We start from the raw sequence: 15,769 nt of genomic DNA on the forward strand, positions 1-15,769 counted from the left end.
CAGATCTTAGAATTAAAACAGGACAGGAGTGTGTGGATCTGCATCAGGTGTGCTGCTCCTCACTGCCTTGACTTCCCCCTGTGTTGGCAGGACACAGATCCTTCCTTAGCTCATGGAAAATGGATCAGGCATGACTTAGGAGTGTGAGAAATAAATTTAGAGATAGAAATGATGTCTGGGGAAGCTGTGATGGGCAAATCCCAGAGTTAAAAGCACAACAGCACTGTATGGATCTGCATCAGGTGTGCTGCTCCTCACTGCCCACAGATGTGTCCCTCATGGTGGCAGGACAGAGATCCTTCCTTAGCTCATGGAAACCGGTCAGACATGCCTTGGGAGTGTGAGAAATGAATTTTGGGGATGCTCTGCTAGGCAAATGCCAGCATTAAGTGTGACCAGGCGTGCTGCTCCTCACTGCCTTGTCTCCCCACAGATGTGTCCCCCGTGGTGGCCGGACTCATCGGCGCCACCGTGCTGGTGGTTTCCGTCTCAGTCACAGTCTTTGTGTGGACATGCTGTCACCAGCAAGCAGAAAAGAAGCACAAAACCCCCCCTTACAAATTCATCCACATGCTGAAAGGCATCAGCATCTACCCGGAGACCTTGAGCAACAAGAAGAAAATCAAGCGGATCCGCCGAGACAAGAGCGGCACGGCCGCGGAGGGCGGCAGCGGGGGCAACCTCCTGCTGGACGCTGCCGAGGCCGGCTTGGGGGGCCCCAGCAAGGCTCCAGACGGACCCCCCCAGGTGGAGCAGCTCCCCATCAAGGTGGATTACGGAGATGAACTCAGCCCAGATCAAAGCCTCACGCCGGGAGGGAGCAAAACCTCCTCTCCCTCCTCGCCGGGCGACGACGTGATGCTGGGAGAGCTGACTTTCTCCGTGGACTACAACTTCCCCAAAAAAGCCCTGGTGGTCACCATCCAGGAGGCCCGCGGGCTGCCGGTGATGGACGAGCACACGCAGAGCTCCGACCCTTACATCAAGATGACCATTCTGCCCGACAAGAGGCACCGCGTCAAGACCCGCGTGCTGCGCAAGACCCTGGAGCCCGTTTTCGACGAGACCTTCACCTTCTACGGCATCCCCTACAGCCAGCTGCAGGACCTGGTGCTGCACTTCCTGGTGCTCAGCTTCGACCGCTTCTCCCGCGACGACGTGATCGGCGAGGTGATGGTGCCCCTGGCAGGGGTGGATCCCAGCACGGGCAAGGTGCAGCTCACCAGGGAGATCCTCAAAAGGAACATCCAGGTGGGTGTGTGCGCCCCCAACCCGTGGGGGGGGGGGGACTCTTTGGCCTGATTTTGATTCCAGACATTTCGATCTGGAAGCTTCGGGTCAGGAATGATGCAGATTCTCAGTCATAAATTCTGTTTTTTCCCCAAATTCATATTTTTGGTGTGTTTTATCCCAGAGCTTTTGATCTGGGATCCTCAGTGGTTCTACAAACAGGAATGATGCAGATCCTCAGCCATAAATTCTGGGTTTTTTCCACAAATATATATTTTTTGTGTGATATGGTTGTATTTGACCCCAGAGCTTTTGATCCAGGAGCCTCATGATTTAACAGGCAGGAATGATGCAGATTCTCAGTCATAAATTCTGTTTTTTCCACAAATTCATATTTTTGGTGTGTTTGATCCCAGAGATTTTGATCTGGGACCCTCAGTGGTTTTACAAACAGGAATAATGCAGATCCTCAACCATAAATTCTATTTTTCCCACAATTTCATATTTTTGGTGTGATATGTTTGTGTTTGATCCCAGAGATTTTGATCTCGGACCCTCAGTGGTTCTACAAACAGGAATGATGCAGATCCTCAGCCATAAATTTTGGGATTTTTTCCACAAATCCATGTTTTTGGTGATATATCCACCTTGCAGGGGTGGGTCCCAGCACGGGCAAGGTGCAGCTCACCAGGGAGATCCTCAAAAGGAACATCCAGGTGGGTGTGTGCGCCCCCAATCCGTGTGGGGGGGACTCTTTGGTCTGTGGTTGATCCCAGAGATTTTGATCTGGAAGATTCAGGTCAGGAATGATGCAGATTCTCAGCCATAAATTCTGGGTTTTTTCACAAATATATATTTTTTGTGTGATATGGTTGTATTTGACCCCAGAGATTTTGATCCGGGATCCTCAGTGGTTCTACAAAATGGAATGATGCAGATCCTCAGTCATAAATTCTGGTTTTTCCCCAAATTCATATTTTTGGTGTGTTTTATCCCAGAGGTTTTGATCTGGGACCCTCAGTGGTTCTACAAACAGGAATGATGCAGATCCTCTGCTATGAATCTTGGTTTTTCCACAAATTCATATTTTTTGTGTCTTATGGCTGTGTTTGATCCCAGAACTTTTGATCCACAACCCTCCATGGTTTATCAAGCAGGAACAATGCAGATCCTCAGCCACAAATCCTGTTTTTTCCACAAATTCATATTTTTGGTGTGCTTTATCCCAGGAATTTTGATCTGGGACCCTCAGTGGTTTTACAAACAGGAATGATGCAGATCCTCAGCCATAAATTTTGGGATTTTTTCCACAAATCCATGTTTTTGGTGATATATCCACCTTGCAGGGGTGGGTCCCAGCACGGGCAAGGTGCAGCTCACCAGGGAGATCCTCAAAAGGAACATCCAGGTGGGTGTGTGCGCCCCCAACCCGTGTGGGGGGGACTCTTTGGCCCCAGAGATCTTGATCTGGAACCCACAGATCAGGAATGATGCAGATCCTCAGCCATAAATTCTGGTTTTTCACAAATATATATTTTTTGTGTGATATGGTTGTATTTGACCCCAGAGCTTTTGATCCAGGAGCCTCAGTGGTTCTACAAGCAGGAATGATGCAGATCCTCAACCATAAGTTCTGGTTTTTCCCCAGATTCCTATTTTTGCTGTGATGTGGCTGTGTTTGATCCCAAACCTTTTGATCTGGGACCCTCAGTGGTTTTACAAACAGGAATGATGCAGGTCCTCAACCATAAATTCTATTTTTTCCACAATTTCATATTTTTTGTGTGATATGTTTGTGTTTGACTCCAGAGATTTTGATCTTGGACCCTCAGTGGTTCTACAAACAGGAATGATGCAGATCCTCAGCCATAAATTCTGGGTTTTACCCAAATTCATGTTTTTGGTGTGATATGGCTGTGTTTGATCCCAGAGCTTTGATCCAGGAGCCTCATGGTTTTACAAGCAGGAATGATGCAGATCCACAGAAATTTTTCCACAATTTCATATTTTTGGTGTGATATGGCTGTGTTTGATCCCAGAGCTTTTAATCCAGGAGTCTCATGGTTTAACAGGCAGGAATAATGCAGATCCTCAACCATAAATTCTATTTTTTCCACAAACTCATATTTTTGGTGTGATATGTTTGTGTTTGATCCCAGAGATTTTGATCTGGGACCCTCAGTGGTTCTACAAACAGGAATGATGCAGATCCTCAGCCATCAATCTTGGTTTTTCCACAAGTTCATATTTTTGGTGATATATCCACCTTGCAGAGGTGGATCCAAGCACCTCAAAATTTTGAGGATCCAAGATCCTCAAAAGGAGCATACAGGTGGGTGTGTGCACCCTCAATCCGTGTGGGGGGACTCTTTGTTCTGTGTTTGCTCCCAGGAATTTTTATCTGGAAGCTTCAGATCAGGAATGATGCAGATCCTCAGCCACAAATTCTGTTTTTTCCACAAATTCATATTTTTGGTGTGTTTTATCCCAGAGATTTTGATCTGGGACCCTCAGTGGTTTCACAAACAGGAATGATGCAGATCCTCAACCATAAATTCTATTTTTTCCCACAATTTCATATTTTTTGTGTCTTATGGCTGTGTTTGATCCCAGAGCTTTTGATCCACAACCCTCCATGGTTTATCAAGCAGGAACAATGCAGATCCTCAGCCACAAATCCTTTTTTTCCACAAATGAATATTTTTTTGTGTGATATGGCTGTGTTTGATCCCAGAGCTTTTAATCCAGGAGCCTCACGGTTTTACAAGTAGGAGTGATGCAGGTCCACAGAAATTTTTCCACAATTTCATATTTTTGGTGTGATATGGCTGTGTTTGACCCCAGAGCTTTTGATCCAGGAGTCTCCACGGTTTATCAAGCAGGAACAATGCAGATCCTCAGCCACAAATCCTGTTTTTTCCACAAATTCATATTTTTGGTGTGTTTTATCCCAGAGATTTTGATCTGGGACCCTCAGTAGTTTCACAAACAGGAATAATGCAGATCCTCAACCATAAATTCTATTTTTTCCCACAATTTCATATTTTTTGTGTCTTATGGCTGTGTTTGATCCCAGAGCTTTTGATCCACAACCCTCCATGGTTTATCAAGCAGGAACAATGCAGATCCTCAGCCACAAATCCTTTTTTTCCACAAATGAATATTTTTTTGTGTGATATGGCTGTGTTTGATCCCAGAGCTTTTAATCCAGGAGCCTCACGGTTTTACAAGCAGGAATGATGCAGATCCACAGAAATTTTCCCACACTTTCATATTTTTGGTGTGATGTGGCTGTGTTTGATCCCAGAGCTTTTAATCCAGGAGCCTCATGGTTTAACAGGCAGGAATAATGCAGATCCTCAACCATAAATTCTATTTTTTCCACAAACTCATATTTTTGGTGTGATATGTTTGTGTTTGATCCCAGAGATTTTGATCTGGGACCCTCAGTGGTTCTACAAACAGGAATGATGCAGATCCTCAGCCATCAATCTTGGTTTTTCCACAAGTTCATATTTTTGGTGATATATCCACCTTGCAGAGGTGGATCCAAGCACCTCAAAATTTTGAGGATCCAAGATCCTCAAAAGGAGCATACAGGTGGGTGTGTGCACCCTCAATCCGTGTGGGGGGACTCTTTGTTCTGTGTTTGCTCCCAGGAATTTTTATCTGGAAGCTTCAGATCAGGAATGATGCAGATCCTCAGCCACAAGTTCTGTTTTTTCCACAAATTCATATTTTTGGTGTGTTTTATCCCAGAGATTTTGATCTGGGACCCTCAGTATTTTCACAAACAGGAATGATGCAGATCCTCAACCATAAATTCTATTTTTTCCAGAATTTCGTATTTTTTGTGTCTTACGGCTGTGTTTGATCCCAGAGCTTTAATCCAGGAGCCTCACGGTTTAACAGGCAGGAATAATGCAGATCCTCAACCATAAATCCTGTTTTTTCCACAAATTCGTATTTTTGGTGTGCTTTATCCCAGAGATTTTGATCTGGAACCTTCAGTGGTTTCACAAACAGGAATGATGCAGATCCTCAGCCACAAATCCTGGTTTTTTTCCACAAATTCATATGTTTGCACCTGAGACACCTGGGGCTCATTCCCCTGCTTTTTATCCGTTTGACACGAGGAAAGGAAATTCTGGGCCCCCTCCCGGTGAGGAAGAGCAGCCTGTCCTGAGGAGCTGTGTGTGTTTTTCTGGCAGAAGTGCATCAGCAGAGGGGAGCTGCAGGTGTCCCTGTCCTACCAGCCCGTGGCACAGAGGATGACTGTGGTGGTGCTGAAGGCCAGGCATTTGCCAAAGATGGACATCACTGGCCTCTCAGGTAGAAGCTATTTTCTCCACCTTGGAGTGGGTGGGAAAAGCAGAAAATCCCCAAGTTCACCTGCAGGGCTTTTCCTTTGGTTTAGCTGAAGGTTTTATATTTTATATATATTTTATATATTTTTAATATATATATTATATAAAATATTTTCTATATATTTAAAATATAAATTTAAAAAATATATATAATTTATATATTTTTAAAAATATTTCTGTATTTAAAATATTTTATATTTTATATAGACATGTTTATATATATGTTTTATATATTATATATAATATTATATATTTTTTAATATATTTTTTATATATAATTTTATATGTTTTATATAAATATTTTATTTTATTTTATTTTATTTTATTTTATTTTATTTTATATATATATAATTTTTTTTCTTCAAATTCTTCTTAAGGGTTTTTGGATTGCTCTGAGTGCTGCATCACTCAGTTGTGATGGAGCTCCTAAACCCCCCCAAGGCAGCCTTGGTGGACACTCCTGGAGAACTTGAGGGGTTCAGCTGCTGAAAATCCACAAAAAAATCAGTGGAATTGGAGCTTCTAAATCCCTCAGATCTTCAGGGCACTCTTGAAGAGCCTGAGGGGCTCAGCTACTAAAGACCCACCAAAAATCGGTGGAATTTGAGCTCCTAAACACCTCAGATCCCCCAAGGCAGCCTTGGTGGGACCTCCAGGGCACTCCTGAAGAGCCTGAGGGGCTCAGGTGCTGAAAATCCACAAAAAATCAGTGGAATTTGAGCTCCTGAACCCCTCAGAGCCCTTTGGTAACCAATCTCCCAAAATCGGTGGAATTTGAGCTCCTGAACCCCTCGATCACCCAAGGCAGCCTTGGTGGGACCTTCAGGACACTCTTGAGGAGCCTGAGGGGCTCAGCTGCTGAAGATCCACAAAAAATCAGTGGAATTGGAGTGGAATGGTTGTGCAGACCCAAATTCTTTCTGCTGGGAGCTCTTCATGCAGGCAGGGCTTTGTGGAGGCAGCAGCTCTGTGCTGGATCCAGAACATCCTGGAGAATTCCTGAGGGAGCTGGGAATTGAATGGAGAATCCCTGAGGGAGCTGGGAAGGGGCTGGAGAATCCCTGAGGGAACTGGAAAAAGGACTGGAGAATTCCTGAGGGAGCTGGGAAGGGAATGGAGAATCCCTGAGGGAGCTGGGAATTCCTGAGGGAGTTGGGAAGGGGCTGAAGAATTCTTGAGGGAGCTGGAAAAAGGACTGGATAATTCCTGAGGGAACTGGGAAAGGGCTGGAGAATTCCTGAGGGAACTGGGAAAGGGCTGGAGAATTCCTGAGGGAGCTGGGAAGGGGTTGGAGAATCCCTGAGGGAGCTGGGAAAGGGCTGGAAAATTTCTGAAGGGGCTGGGAATTCCTGAGGGAGCTGGAAATTGAATGGAGAATTCTTGAAGGAGCTGAGAAGGGGCTGGAAAATTTCTGAAGGAACTGGGAAGGGAATGGAAAATTCTTGAGGGAGCTGGGAATTCCTGAGGGAGTTGGGAAGGGAATGGAGAATCCCTGAGGGAGCTGAGAATTCCTGAGAGAGCTGTGAAAGGGCTGGAAAATTTCTGAAGGAGCTGGAAATTGAATGGAGGATTCCTGAGGGAGCTGGGAAGGGATTGAAGAATTCCTGAGGGAGCTGGGAAGGGAATGGAAAATTCTTGAAGGAGCTGGGAAGGGGTTGAAGAATTCCTGAGGGAGCTGGAATGGGGCTGGAAAATTCTTGAGGGAGCTGGGAATTTCTGAGAGAGCTGGAAATTGGATGGAGAATTCGTGAAGGAGCTGGGAAGGGGCTGGAGAATCCCTGAGGGAGCTGGGAATGGAATGGAGGATTCCTGAGGGAGCTGGAAAAGGAGCAAAGGAGGCTCAGAGGGATCTTGTGGCTCTGCACAGCCCCTGCCAGGAGGGGACAGCCAGGAGGGGTCAAGCTCTGCCCCCAGAAATTCTGATTTTGGTTGTTTTCATTTTTGTGGTGCTGTTTGCAGAGAGGGGAGCAGCAGAGCAGCTGTTGTGCCTTTGCTGTTTCACAGATTTTCACCCTCCTGAGTCCCCTCAGCAAATTCTGCCTCAGGGTTGTGGGGAAATGGTTGGGACCAAGTTGAGATTCAAACCCAGGCCTGGTTTTGTAGTTTTCTCCTGGTTTTTGCACAATTCCCTCAGGGTTGTGGGGAAATGGTTGGGACCAAGTTGAGATTCAAACCCAGGCCTGGTTTGAATCCCTTTCTCCTCAGAGGGATGCAGGCTAGGCTGAGTTATTGCAGGCCCTGCATTTTACTCTTTAAGGAAAAAAAAAAAAAAAAAGAAAATAAAAATCTGTGCTTGTGTAGTCTCCAAGCACAGGATAAAATTTTCAGTGATGTTCTACCTGCAGAACCTTGTGACTCACACTGTTTATTTATATGATCTTTCTATTATGCATAAACTCATTCCAGCTGGCTGAAAAGAAAAAAAAAAAAAAAAAGGTGAAAATGAGGCAGTGCCAGCCAAGCAAGGGCCTTCAAAACTTGTGTGGAATGAAAATGAAAATTCCCTCAGTGCCTGGTAGCTTGATTGTAATCCAGTGTTTGCATAAAGAGCAGCTGGGGGAAAAGGGAGCCTTTGTTGCTTTGTTTTAAATTTTTTCTTTCCCAGTAACTTCTGCTGGCAGCAAATTATTGCAAATTAGTTGGAAGTGCCTCAATCCCTTTGCTGGGGGCTCCTGAGCAAGGCTGGGGTGCTCAGAGTGGGATTTGGGGTGAGCTCAGGGTGGGTTTCCAGGGCTGCAGGGAGAGGGATGGATTGGGAGCGCCAGCACACAGGGAATGCCTTTACCCTGGGTGGGATTTTGGGCAGGAATTGTTCCCTGGCAGGGTGGGCAGGTGCCCAGAGCAGCTGTGGGTGCCCCCGAAGTGTTGGACAGGGCTTGGATCAACCTGGGATGGTGGAAAATGTCCCTGCCCGTGGGACTGGAGGAGTTTTAAATTCTTTAAATTGTATTTCTAACCCAAACCATTCCATTGCCCAAAAATCCCTTTGCACCTAAACTGTGGGGGGGTGAGGAGCTGAAACTCCCGAGCTCCCCAATATTTGGACATTTGGGATTAAATTAATTCAAACAGATTTCCCAGAGCAGCTGTGGGTGCCCCTGGATCCCTGGAAGTGTTGGACAGGGTTTGGATCAATCTGGGATGGTGGAAAATGTCCCTGCTCTTGGGACTGGATGAGTTTTAAATTCTGTTTTTAACCCAAACCATTCCATGGTTCCATGAGCACATTGACCCCACTAAAAATCCCCTTGCACCTAAACTGGGGGGTGAGGAGCTGAAACTCCTGAGCTCCCCAATCTTTGGATATTTGGGAATAAACACATAAAAACGGATTTCCCAGAGCAGCTGTGGCTGCCCCTGCATCCCTGGGAATTTTGGGCAGGGCTTGGATCAACCTGGGATGGTGGAAAATGTCCTTGCTCTTGGCACTGGATGAGTTTTTGGGTTTGTTTTAACCCAAACCATTCCATGGTTCAATGAGAACATTGCTCCCACCAAAAATCCTCTTGCACCCAAACTGGGGGGTGAGGATCTGAAACTCCTGAGCTCCCCAATCTTTGGACATTTGGGATTAAGTCCATGAAATCAGATTTCCCAGAGCAGCTGTGGCTGCCCCTGCATCCCTGGCAGTGCCCAAGGCCAGCCTGGAGCTACCTCAGGTAGAGGAAGGTGTGAAATGGGATGGAGATGAGTGAAATGGGATTTTTAAGTCCCTTCCAGCCCAAATCTCTGCCTGGGGTCATGGAAGGTATGGAGTGGGACAGGGATGAGCAGAATGGGATTTTGAGGTTCCTCCCAGCCCAAACCAGAGCCAGACCTCTACCTGAGGTAGAGGAAGGTGTGAAATGGGATGGGCAGGAGTAGAATGGGATTTTTAAGTCCTTCCCAGCCCAAACTTCTACCTGAGGTAGAGGAAGGTGTGAAATGGGATTTTACCTCCTCTCCAGCCCAAACCAGTTCCTCCCAGCGCCCCCAGGCCGTGCTGGAGCCCCCTGGGCCGTGTCACTGGCCGCCCTCTCCCCCCTCCGTTTGCAGACCCCTACGTCAAGGTGAACGTGTACTACGGGGCAGCTCCACCTGGGGTAGACGAAGGTGTGGAATGGGATGGGCAGGAGTAGAATGGGATTTTTAAGTCCCTGCCAGCCCAAATATCTATCTGGGGTAGACAAAGGTGTAGAAAGGGATGGGCAGGAGTAGAATGGGATTTTGAGGTTCCTCCCAGCCCAAACCTCTACCTGGGGTCACGGAAGGTGTGGAATGTGATGGGGATGAGTAGAATGGGATTTTGAGGTTCCTCCCAACGCAAACCAGAGCCCAGACAACTACCTGGGGTACAGAAAGGTATAGAATGGGATTTTAAGTCCCTCCAGCCCAAACCAGAGCCCAAACCTCTCCCTGGAGTAGTAGAAGATCTGGAATGGGATGGGCAGGAATTTTTAAGTCCCCCCCAGCCCAAACCAGAGCCCAGACTTCTATCTTGGGTACAGGAAGGTGTGGAATGGGGGATGGGCAGGAGTGGAATGGGATTTTTAAGTCCCTCCCAGCCCAAATCTCTACCTGGGGTAGACAAAGGTGTGGAAAGGGATGAGCAAGAATGGAATGGGATTTTGAGGTTCCTCCCAGCCCAAACCAGAGCCCAAACCTTTACCTGGGGAACGGAAAGGTGTGGAATGGGATGGGAATATGAGTAAAATGAGATTTTAAGTCCCACCCAGCCCAAACCAGAGCCCAAACCTTTACCTGAGGTAGGGGAAGGTGTCAAATGGGATGGGGATGAGTAGAATGGGATTTTTAAGTCCTTCCCATCCCAAACCTCTACCTGGGGTACAGAAAGGTGTGGAATGTGATGGGGATGAGTAGAATGGGATTTTGAGGTTCCTCCCAACGCAAACCAGAGCCCAGATTTCTACCTTCTAGTAGAAGGTCTGGAATGGGATGAGCAGGAATGGAATGGGATTTTTAAGTCCCTCCCAGCCCAAACCTCTGCCTGGGGTACAGAAAGGTGTGAAATGGGATTTTACCTCCTCCCCAGCCCAAACCAGTTCCTCCCAGCGCCCCCAGGCCGTGCTGGAGCCCCCTGGGCCGTGTCACTGGCCGCCCTCTCCCCCCTCCGTTTGCAGACCCCTACGTCAAGGTGAACGTGTACTACGGCCGCAAGCGCATCGCCAAGAAGAAGACGCACGTCAAGAAGTGCACGCTGAACCCCGTGTTCAACGAGTCCTTCAGCTACGACATCCCGGCCGAGCTGCTGCCCGACGTCAGCGTCGAGTTCCTGGTGATCGACTTCGAGCGCACCACCAAGAACGAGGCCGTGGGGCGGCTGATCCTGGGCGCGCACAGCGCCAGCGCCGCGGGCGCCGAGCACTGGCGCCAGGTGTGCGACGGCCCCGGCAAGAGCGTGGCCAAGTGGCACAGCCTGAGCGAGTACTAAATGCCAACCCGGGAGGTGCCACGAGGTTGGGTTGGCGCTGGGACTGGAGTGGGGTTGAGTTGAGAGAAGAAGAAGCGGCGGCCGGTGGGTTGGGTTGGGTTGGGTTGGGTTGGGTTGGGTGGGAAAGTGGGGGAAAAAATGGGGTGTGGGTGAGGGGGAATGGTTGGGAAATGGGAGTTTGGATTTAGTGCGAGAGGGGTCTGTAAGGTGGCAAAGGGTTTTAAAATGGGGAATGGATTCTGCAAAAAATAAATGAATAAAATGGGGAATAAATTCTACAAAAAAAATGGGAAGAGATTATAAGAAAGAACTAACTTTAAAAATTCTCCTTAGTTAACGTGGTTTTTGCAAGGCACTGAAATCCTAAAATTGGGGAATAAGAAAGAAATAATTTTTTTCAATTTCTCTTTAGTTGATGCGGTTTTGCAAGGTAGTAAAGTGTTTAGAAAATGGGGAATGAATTCTACAAAATAATGGGGAATAAATTATAAGGAAGAAATAGTTAAAAAAAAAAATTCTCTTTAGTTAACGTGGTTTTGCAAGGCACTAAAGTGTTTAAAAAATGGGAATAAATTATAAGGAAGAAATAGTTAAAAAAATGAATTCTCTTTATTTGATGCGGTTTTACAAGGCACTAAAAAATGGGGAATAAATGATTAGAAATATTTTAAAAATAAAAGTTCTCTTTAGTTCAAGTGGGTTTTGCAAGGTACTAAAGGGTTTAAAAAATGGGGAATGAATTCTGCAAAAATAAATAAATAAAATGGGGAATGAATTCTACAAAATAATGGGAATAGATTATAAGAAAGAAATAATTTTAAAAATTCTCCTTAGTTAACGTGGTTTTGCAAGGCACTAAAGTGTTTAAAAAATGGGGAATAAATTGTACAAAAAAATGGGGAATAAATTCTAAGGAGCAAATAATTTTAAAAAATTCTCTTTAGTTCAAGTGGGTTTTGTAAGGCACTAAAAAACTAAAAGAATGGGGAATTAATGATAAGGAAGAAATAATTTAATAAATAAATTCTATTCAGTTGATGTGGGTTTTGCAGGGCACTGAAATTCTAAAAAAATGGGGAATGAATGATAAGAAAGAAATAATTTTTTAAAAATTCTCTTTAGTTGATGTGGGTTTTGCAGGGCACTAAAATCCAAAAAAAAGGGGAATAAATTCTACAAAAAATCAAATAAAATGGGGAATAAATGATCAGAAAGAACCAATTTTTTACAAAGGCTCTCTTCAGTCGCTGTGGGTTTTGCAGGGCACTAAAACCCTTTAAAAATGGGGAATAAATTAGGAGAAAGAAATAATTTTTTAAAAATTTGTTTTCTTTAGTTGATGCGGTTTTGCAAGGCACTACGAAACTAAAAGAAAGGGGAATGAATGATAAGGAAGAAATAAGTTTTAAAAATTCTCCTTAGTTGATGTGGTTTTGCAAGGCACTGAAATCCTAAAATTGGGGAATAAGAAAGAAATAATTCTTTTAAAAATTTCTCTTTAGTTGATGCGGTTTTGCAAGGTACTAAAGGGTTTAAAAAATGGGGAATGAATTCTACAAAAAATGGGGAATAAATTATAAGGAAGAAATAGTTTAAAAAATGAATTCTCTTCAGTTGATGTGGTTTTGCAAGGCACTAAAAAACTAAAAAAAAGGGGAATGAATGATAAGAAATAGTTTTAAAATAAAAGTTCTCTTTTGTTCAAGTGGGTTTTGCAAGGTACTAAAGGGTTTAAAAAATGGGGAATGAATTCTGCAAAAATAAATAAATAAAATGGGGAATAAATTCTACAAAAAAGTAAAATAAAATGGGGAATAAATTCTACAAAAAAGTAAAATAAAATGGGGAATAAATTCTACAAAAAATCAAATAAAATGGGGAATAAATTCTACAAAAAATCAAATAAAATGGGGAATAAATGATCAGAAAAGAACCAAGTTTTTACAAAGGCTCTCTTCAGTCGCTGTGGGTTTTGCAGGGCACTAAAACCCTTTAAAAAAATGGGAATAAAAGAGAAGAAAAGGAAGAAATAAATAAAAAAACAAAAACTACCACAACTATATATACCAGTGTACTCACTATTGCATGCCTACTACAAACTGCAATTAGTCTAATATCAAGGTGCAGGTTTTAATACGCTAATTAACGAATGAATTAATGAACTTTCTGTCACTATGGAGTTGTGTTCGTGTCTTTGCTGGCCTGTCCTCGTCGGGCTCCTCCCGAATTTCTCCGTTCTGCTGTTGGGTTTTCGCCTGCCCGCGGGTTCTGCGCTGCTTTGGGAGAATTTTCTGCACTGGCACAAGAGGAAAATGCAGGGAAATGGCCCTGGAACCCCAAAAATGAAATCATTCTGGGGCAGGGGCCGAAATCTTCGTCCTTGGGGGTCCCCAAAATCCAAACCCCAGCAAGGGGATCCCGTTGGTTTGGGGGGGCACAGGGGCTGCAGGGACTGGGGAAATCCTGCTCGGTTTCATTTCATTTAATTCTGTTTATTTAAATTTTATTTAATCCATTCTGTGCATTTAATCCCCCCATTGCTTGTGTGGGGGCACAGGGGCTGCAGGGACTGGGGAAATCCTGCTCGGTTTCATTTCATTTCATCCTGTTTATTTTCATTTTTTAATCCTGCTCAGTTTAATTTCATTTCATCCTGCTCATTTTAATTTGATTTCATCCTGAATCCTGCTCATTTTCATTTCATTTAATCCATTCTGTGCATTTCATCCTGCTCATTTTCATTATTTAATCCTTCTCATTTTAATTTCATTTAATCCCGCTCAGTTTCATTATTCAATCCTGCTCAGTTTTATTTGATTTAATCCTGCTCATTTTAATTTGATTTAATCCTTTCTGTGCATTTCATCCTGCTCATTTTCATTATTTAATCCTGCTCATTTTAATTTCATTTAATCCTGCTCATTTTCATTTGATTTAATCCATTCTGTGCATTTCATCCTGCTCAGTTTTATTTCATTTAATCCTGTTTATTTTCATTTGATTTCATCCTGAATCCTGTTCATTTTTCATTTTATTTAATCCATTCTGTGCATTTAATCCTGCTCAATTTCATTATTCAATCCTGCTCAGTTTTATTTGATTTAATCCTGCTCATTTTCATTTGATTTAATCCTCCCTGTGCATTTAATCCTGCTCATTTTCATTATTTAATCCTTCTCATTTTAATTTCATTTAATCCTGCTCATTTTAATTTGATTTAATCCATTCTGTGCATTTCATCCTGCTCAGTTTCATTTGATTTAACCCTCTCTGTGCATTCAATCCTGCTCAGTTTCATTTTATTTCATCCTGCTCATTTTAATTTGATTTAATCCTGCTCATTTTAATTTGATTTAATCCATTCTGTGCATTTAATCCTGCTCAGTTTTATTTCATTTAATCCTGTTTATTTTCATGATTTAATCCTGCTCATTTTCATTTCATTTAATCCTCCCTGTGCATTTAATCCTGCTCATTTTCATTATTTCATCCTGCTCAGTTTTATTTTATTTAATCCTGCTGATTTTCATTATTTAATCCTGCTCATTTTAATTTGATTTCATCCATTCTGTGCGTTTAATCCTGCTCAGTTTAATTTCATTTAATCCTGCTCAGTTTAATTTCATTTAATCCTGTTTATTTTCATTTGATTTCATCCTCTCTGTGCATTTAATCCTGCTCATTTTCATGATTCAATCCTGCTCATTTTAATTTGATTTAATCCTGCTCATTTTAATTTGATTTAATCCTGCTCATTTTCATTATTTCACCCTCCCTGTGCATTTAATCCCGCTCAGTTTCATTTGATTTCATCTCCTCTTTTCTCCACGAAAACCCAAACCCTGATGTGTCAGTGATTGGTGAGGAAATTTTAAACATTTCCCAGCAAATTCTGATCATTTCTGTTGAAAATTCTGTATAATTTCTGTTGAAAATTCTGATCATTTCTGTTTAAAATTCTGATCATTTCTGTTGAAAATTCCGATCAATTTCTGTTGAAAATTCTGATCATTTCTGTTGAAAATTCCGATCATTTCTGTTGAAAAACTGAGCCAGGAAAGGTGCCGGAGGCAGAGCTGCTCCGTGAAAAGGTGAAAAATCTGATTTTCCACAAAATGAAAAAAAAAATCTTCTTTTCACCCATGCTGGGCTCAGTTTGGATCAGAAATGTTCCAAAATTTGGCACTAAAAATTCTGAATTTTGAGAGAGAGAATTCTGAATTTGAGAGGGAGAATGCTGAAATTTTGAGCTGAAATTTTAAGAATTTTTGGGGCCCTTTGAACCCTGCAGGAATTGATCAAGTTTGGACGCAGGATTTGGATTTGGGAATTCTGCCCCCAGCCCAGCCAGGTGAAATTAGAAATAATTATAATTCAAATTATACCAATTATCACCATTAAAATGGTTCCTGGCTTTGCAAAGAGGCTCAGGTTTTCAGGAAAAGGAAATTCAAAAAAAAATTTCAAATTTTTGGTTGTTCCCGAGCAGCCAAGACTGCTCCGAGCCCTCTGGGATGTGAACGGAAATGCAAAATTCAAATTACAGATGAAAAATTTTTGAAAACTTTTGAAATAATTCAAATTTGGAAAAATTTGGGAAATATTGAAATAACTTTAAAATTTTGAAAAATGAAAAGAATTGAACTACTTGCAGGACTCAGCTGCTGAATTTTAGATCCCTGTTGGAAAAATGAGAATTTTTCACCTTTTCTGCCCTGAAATGGGAATAACTGAGCCAGGT

General features: G+C 43.2%; 1 protein-coding gene and 1 long non-coding RNA gene across 2 annotated transcripts; both read left to right on the top strand.

Moving 5' to 3' along the window:
- Positions 1-372: 372 nt before the first annotated feature.
- Positions 373-11,086, top strand: SYT11 (synaptotagmin 11; the record flags this gene model as incomplete). Its single annotated transcript, XM_054293490.1, has 3 exons — positions 373-1,251; positions 5,442-5,562; positions 10,718-11,086. Coding segments are annotated over 3 exons (1,311 nt in total), but the record flags the coding sequence as incomplete, so codon positions are not given.
- Positions 11,087-11,695: 609 nt separating this feature from the next.
- Positions 11,696-12,845, top strand: LOC128948745 (uncharacterized). The gene is made up of 3 exons (XR_008484154.1): positions 11,696-11,737; positions 12,549-12,618; positions 12,705-12,845. It is a non-coding gene; the product is annotated as an uncharacterized LOC128948745 (long non-coding RNA).
- Positions 12,846-15,769: the final 2,924 nt, after the last annotated feature.

Source organism: Melozone crissalis, unplaced genomic scaffold, assembly GCF_028551555.1.
Source record: "Melozone crissalis strain CALT ecotype California unplaced genomic scaffold, PUWL_Pcris_2 ptg000153l_1, whole genome shotgun sequence".
In the NCBI taxonomy this organism is placed as follows: domain Eukaryota; kingdom Metazoa; phylum Chordata; class Aves; order Passeriformes; family Passerellidae; genus Melozone; species Melozone crissalis.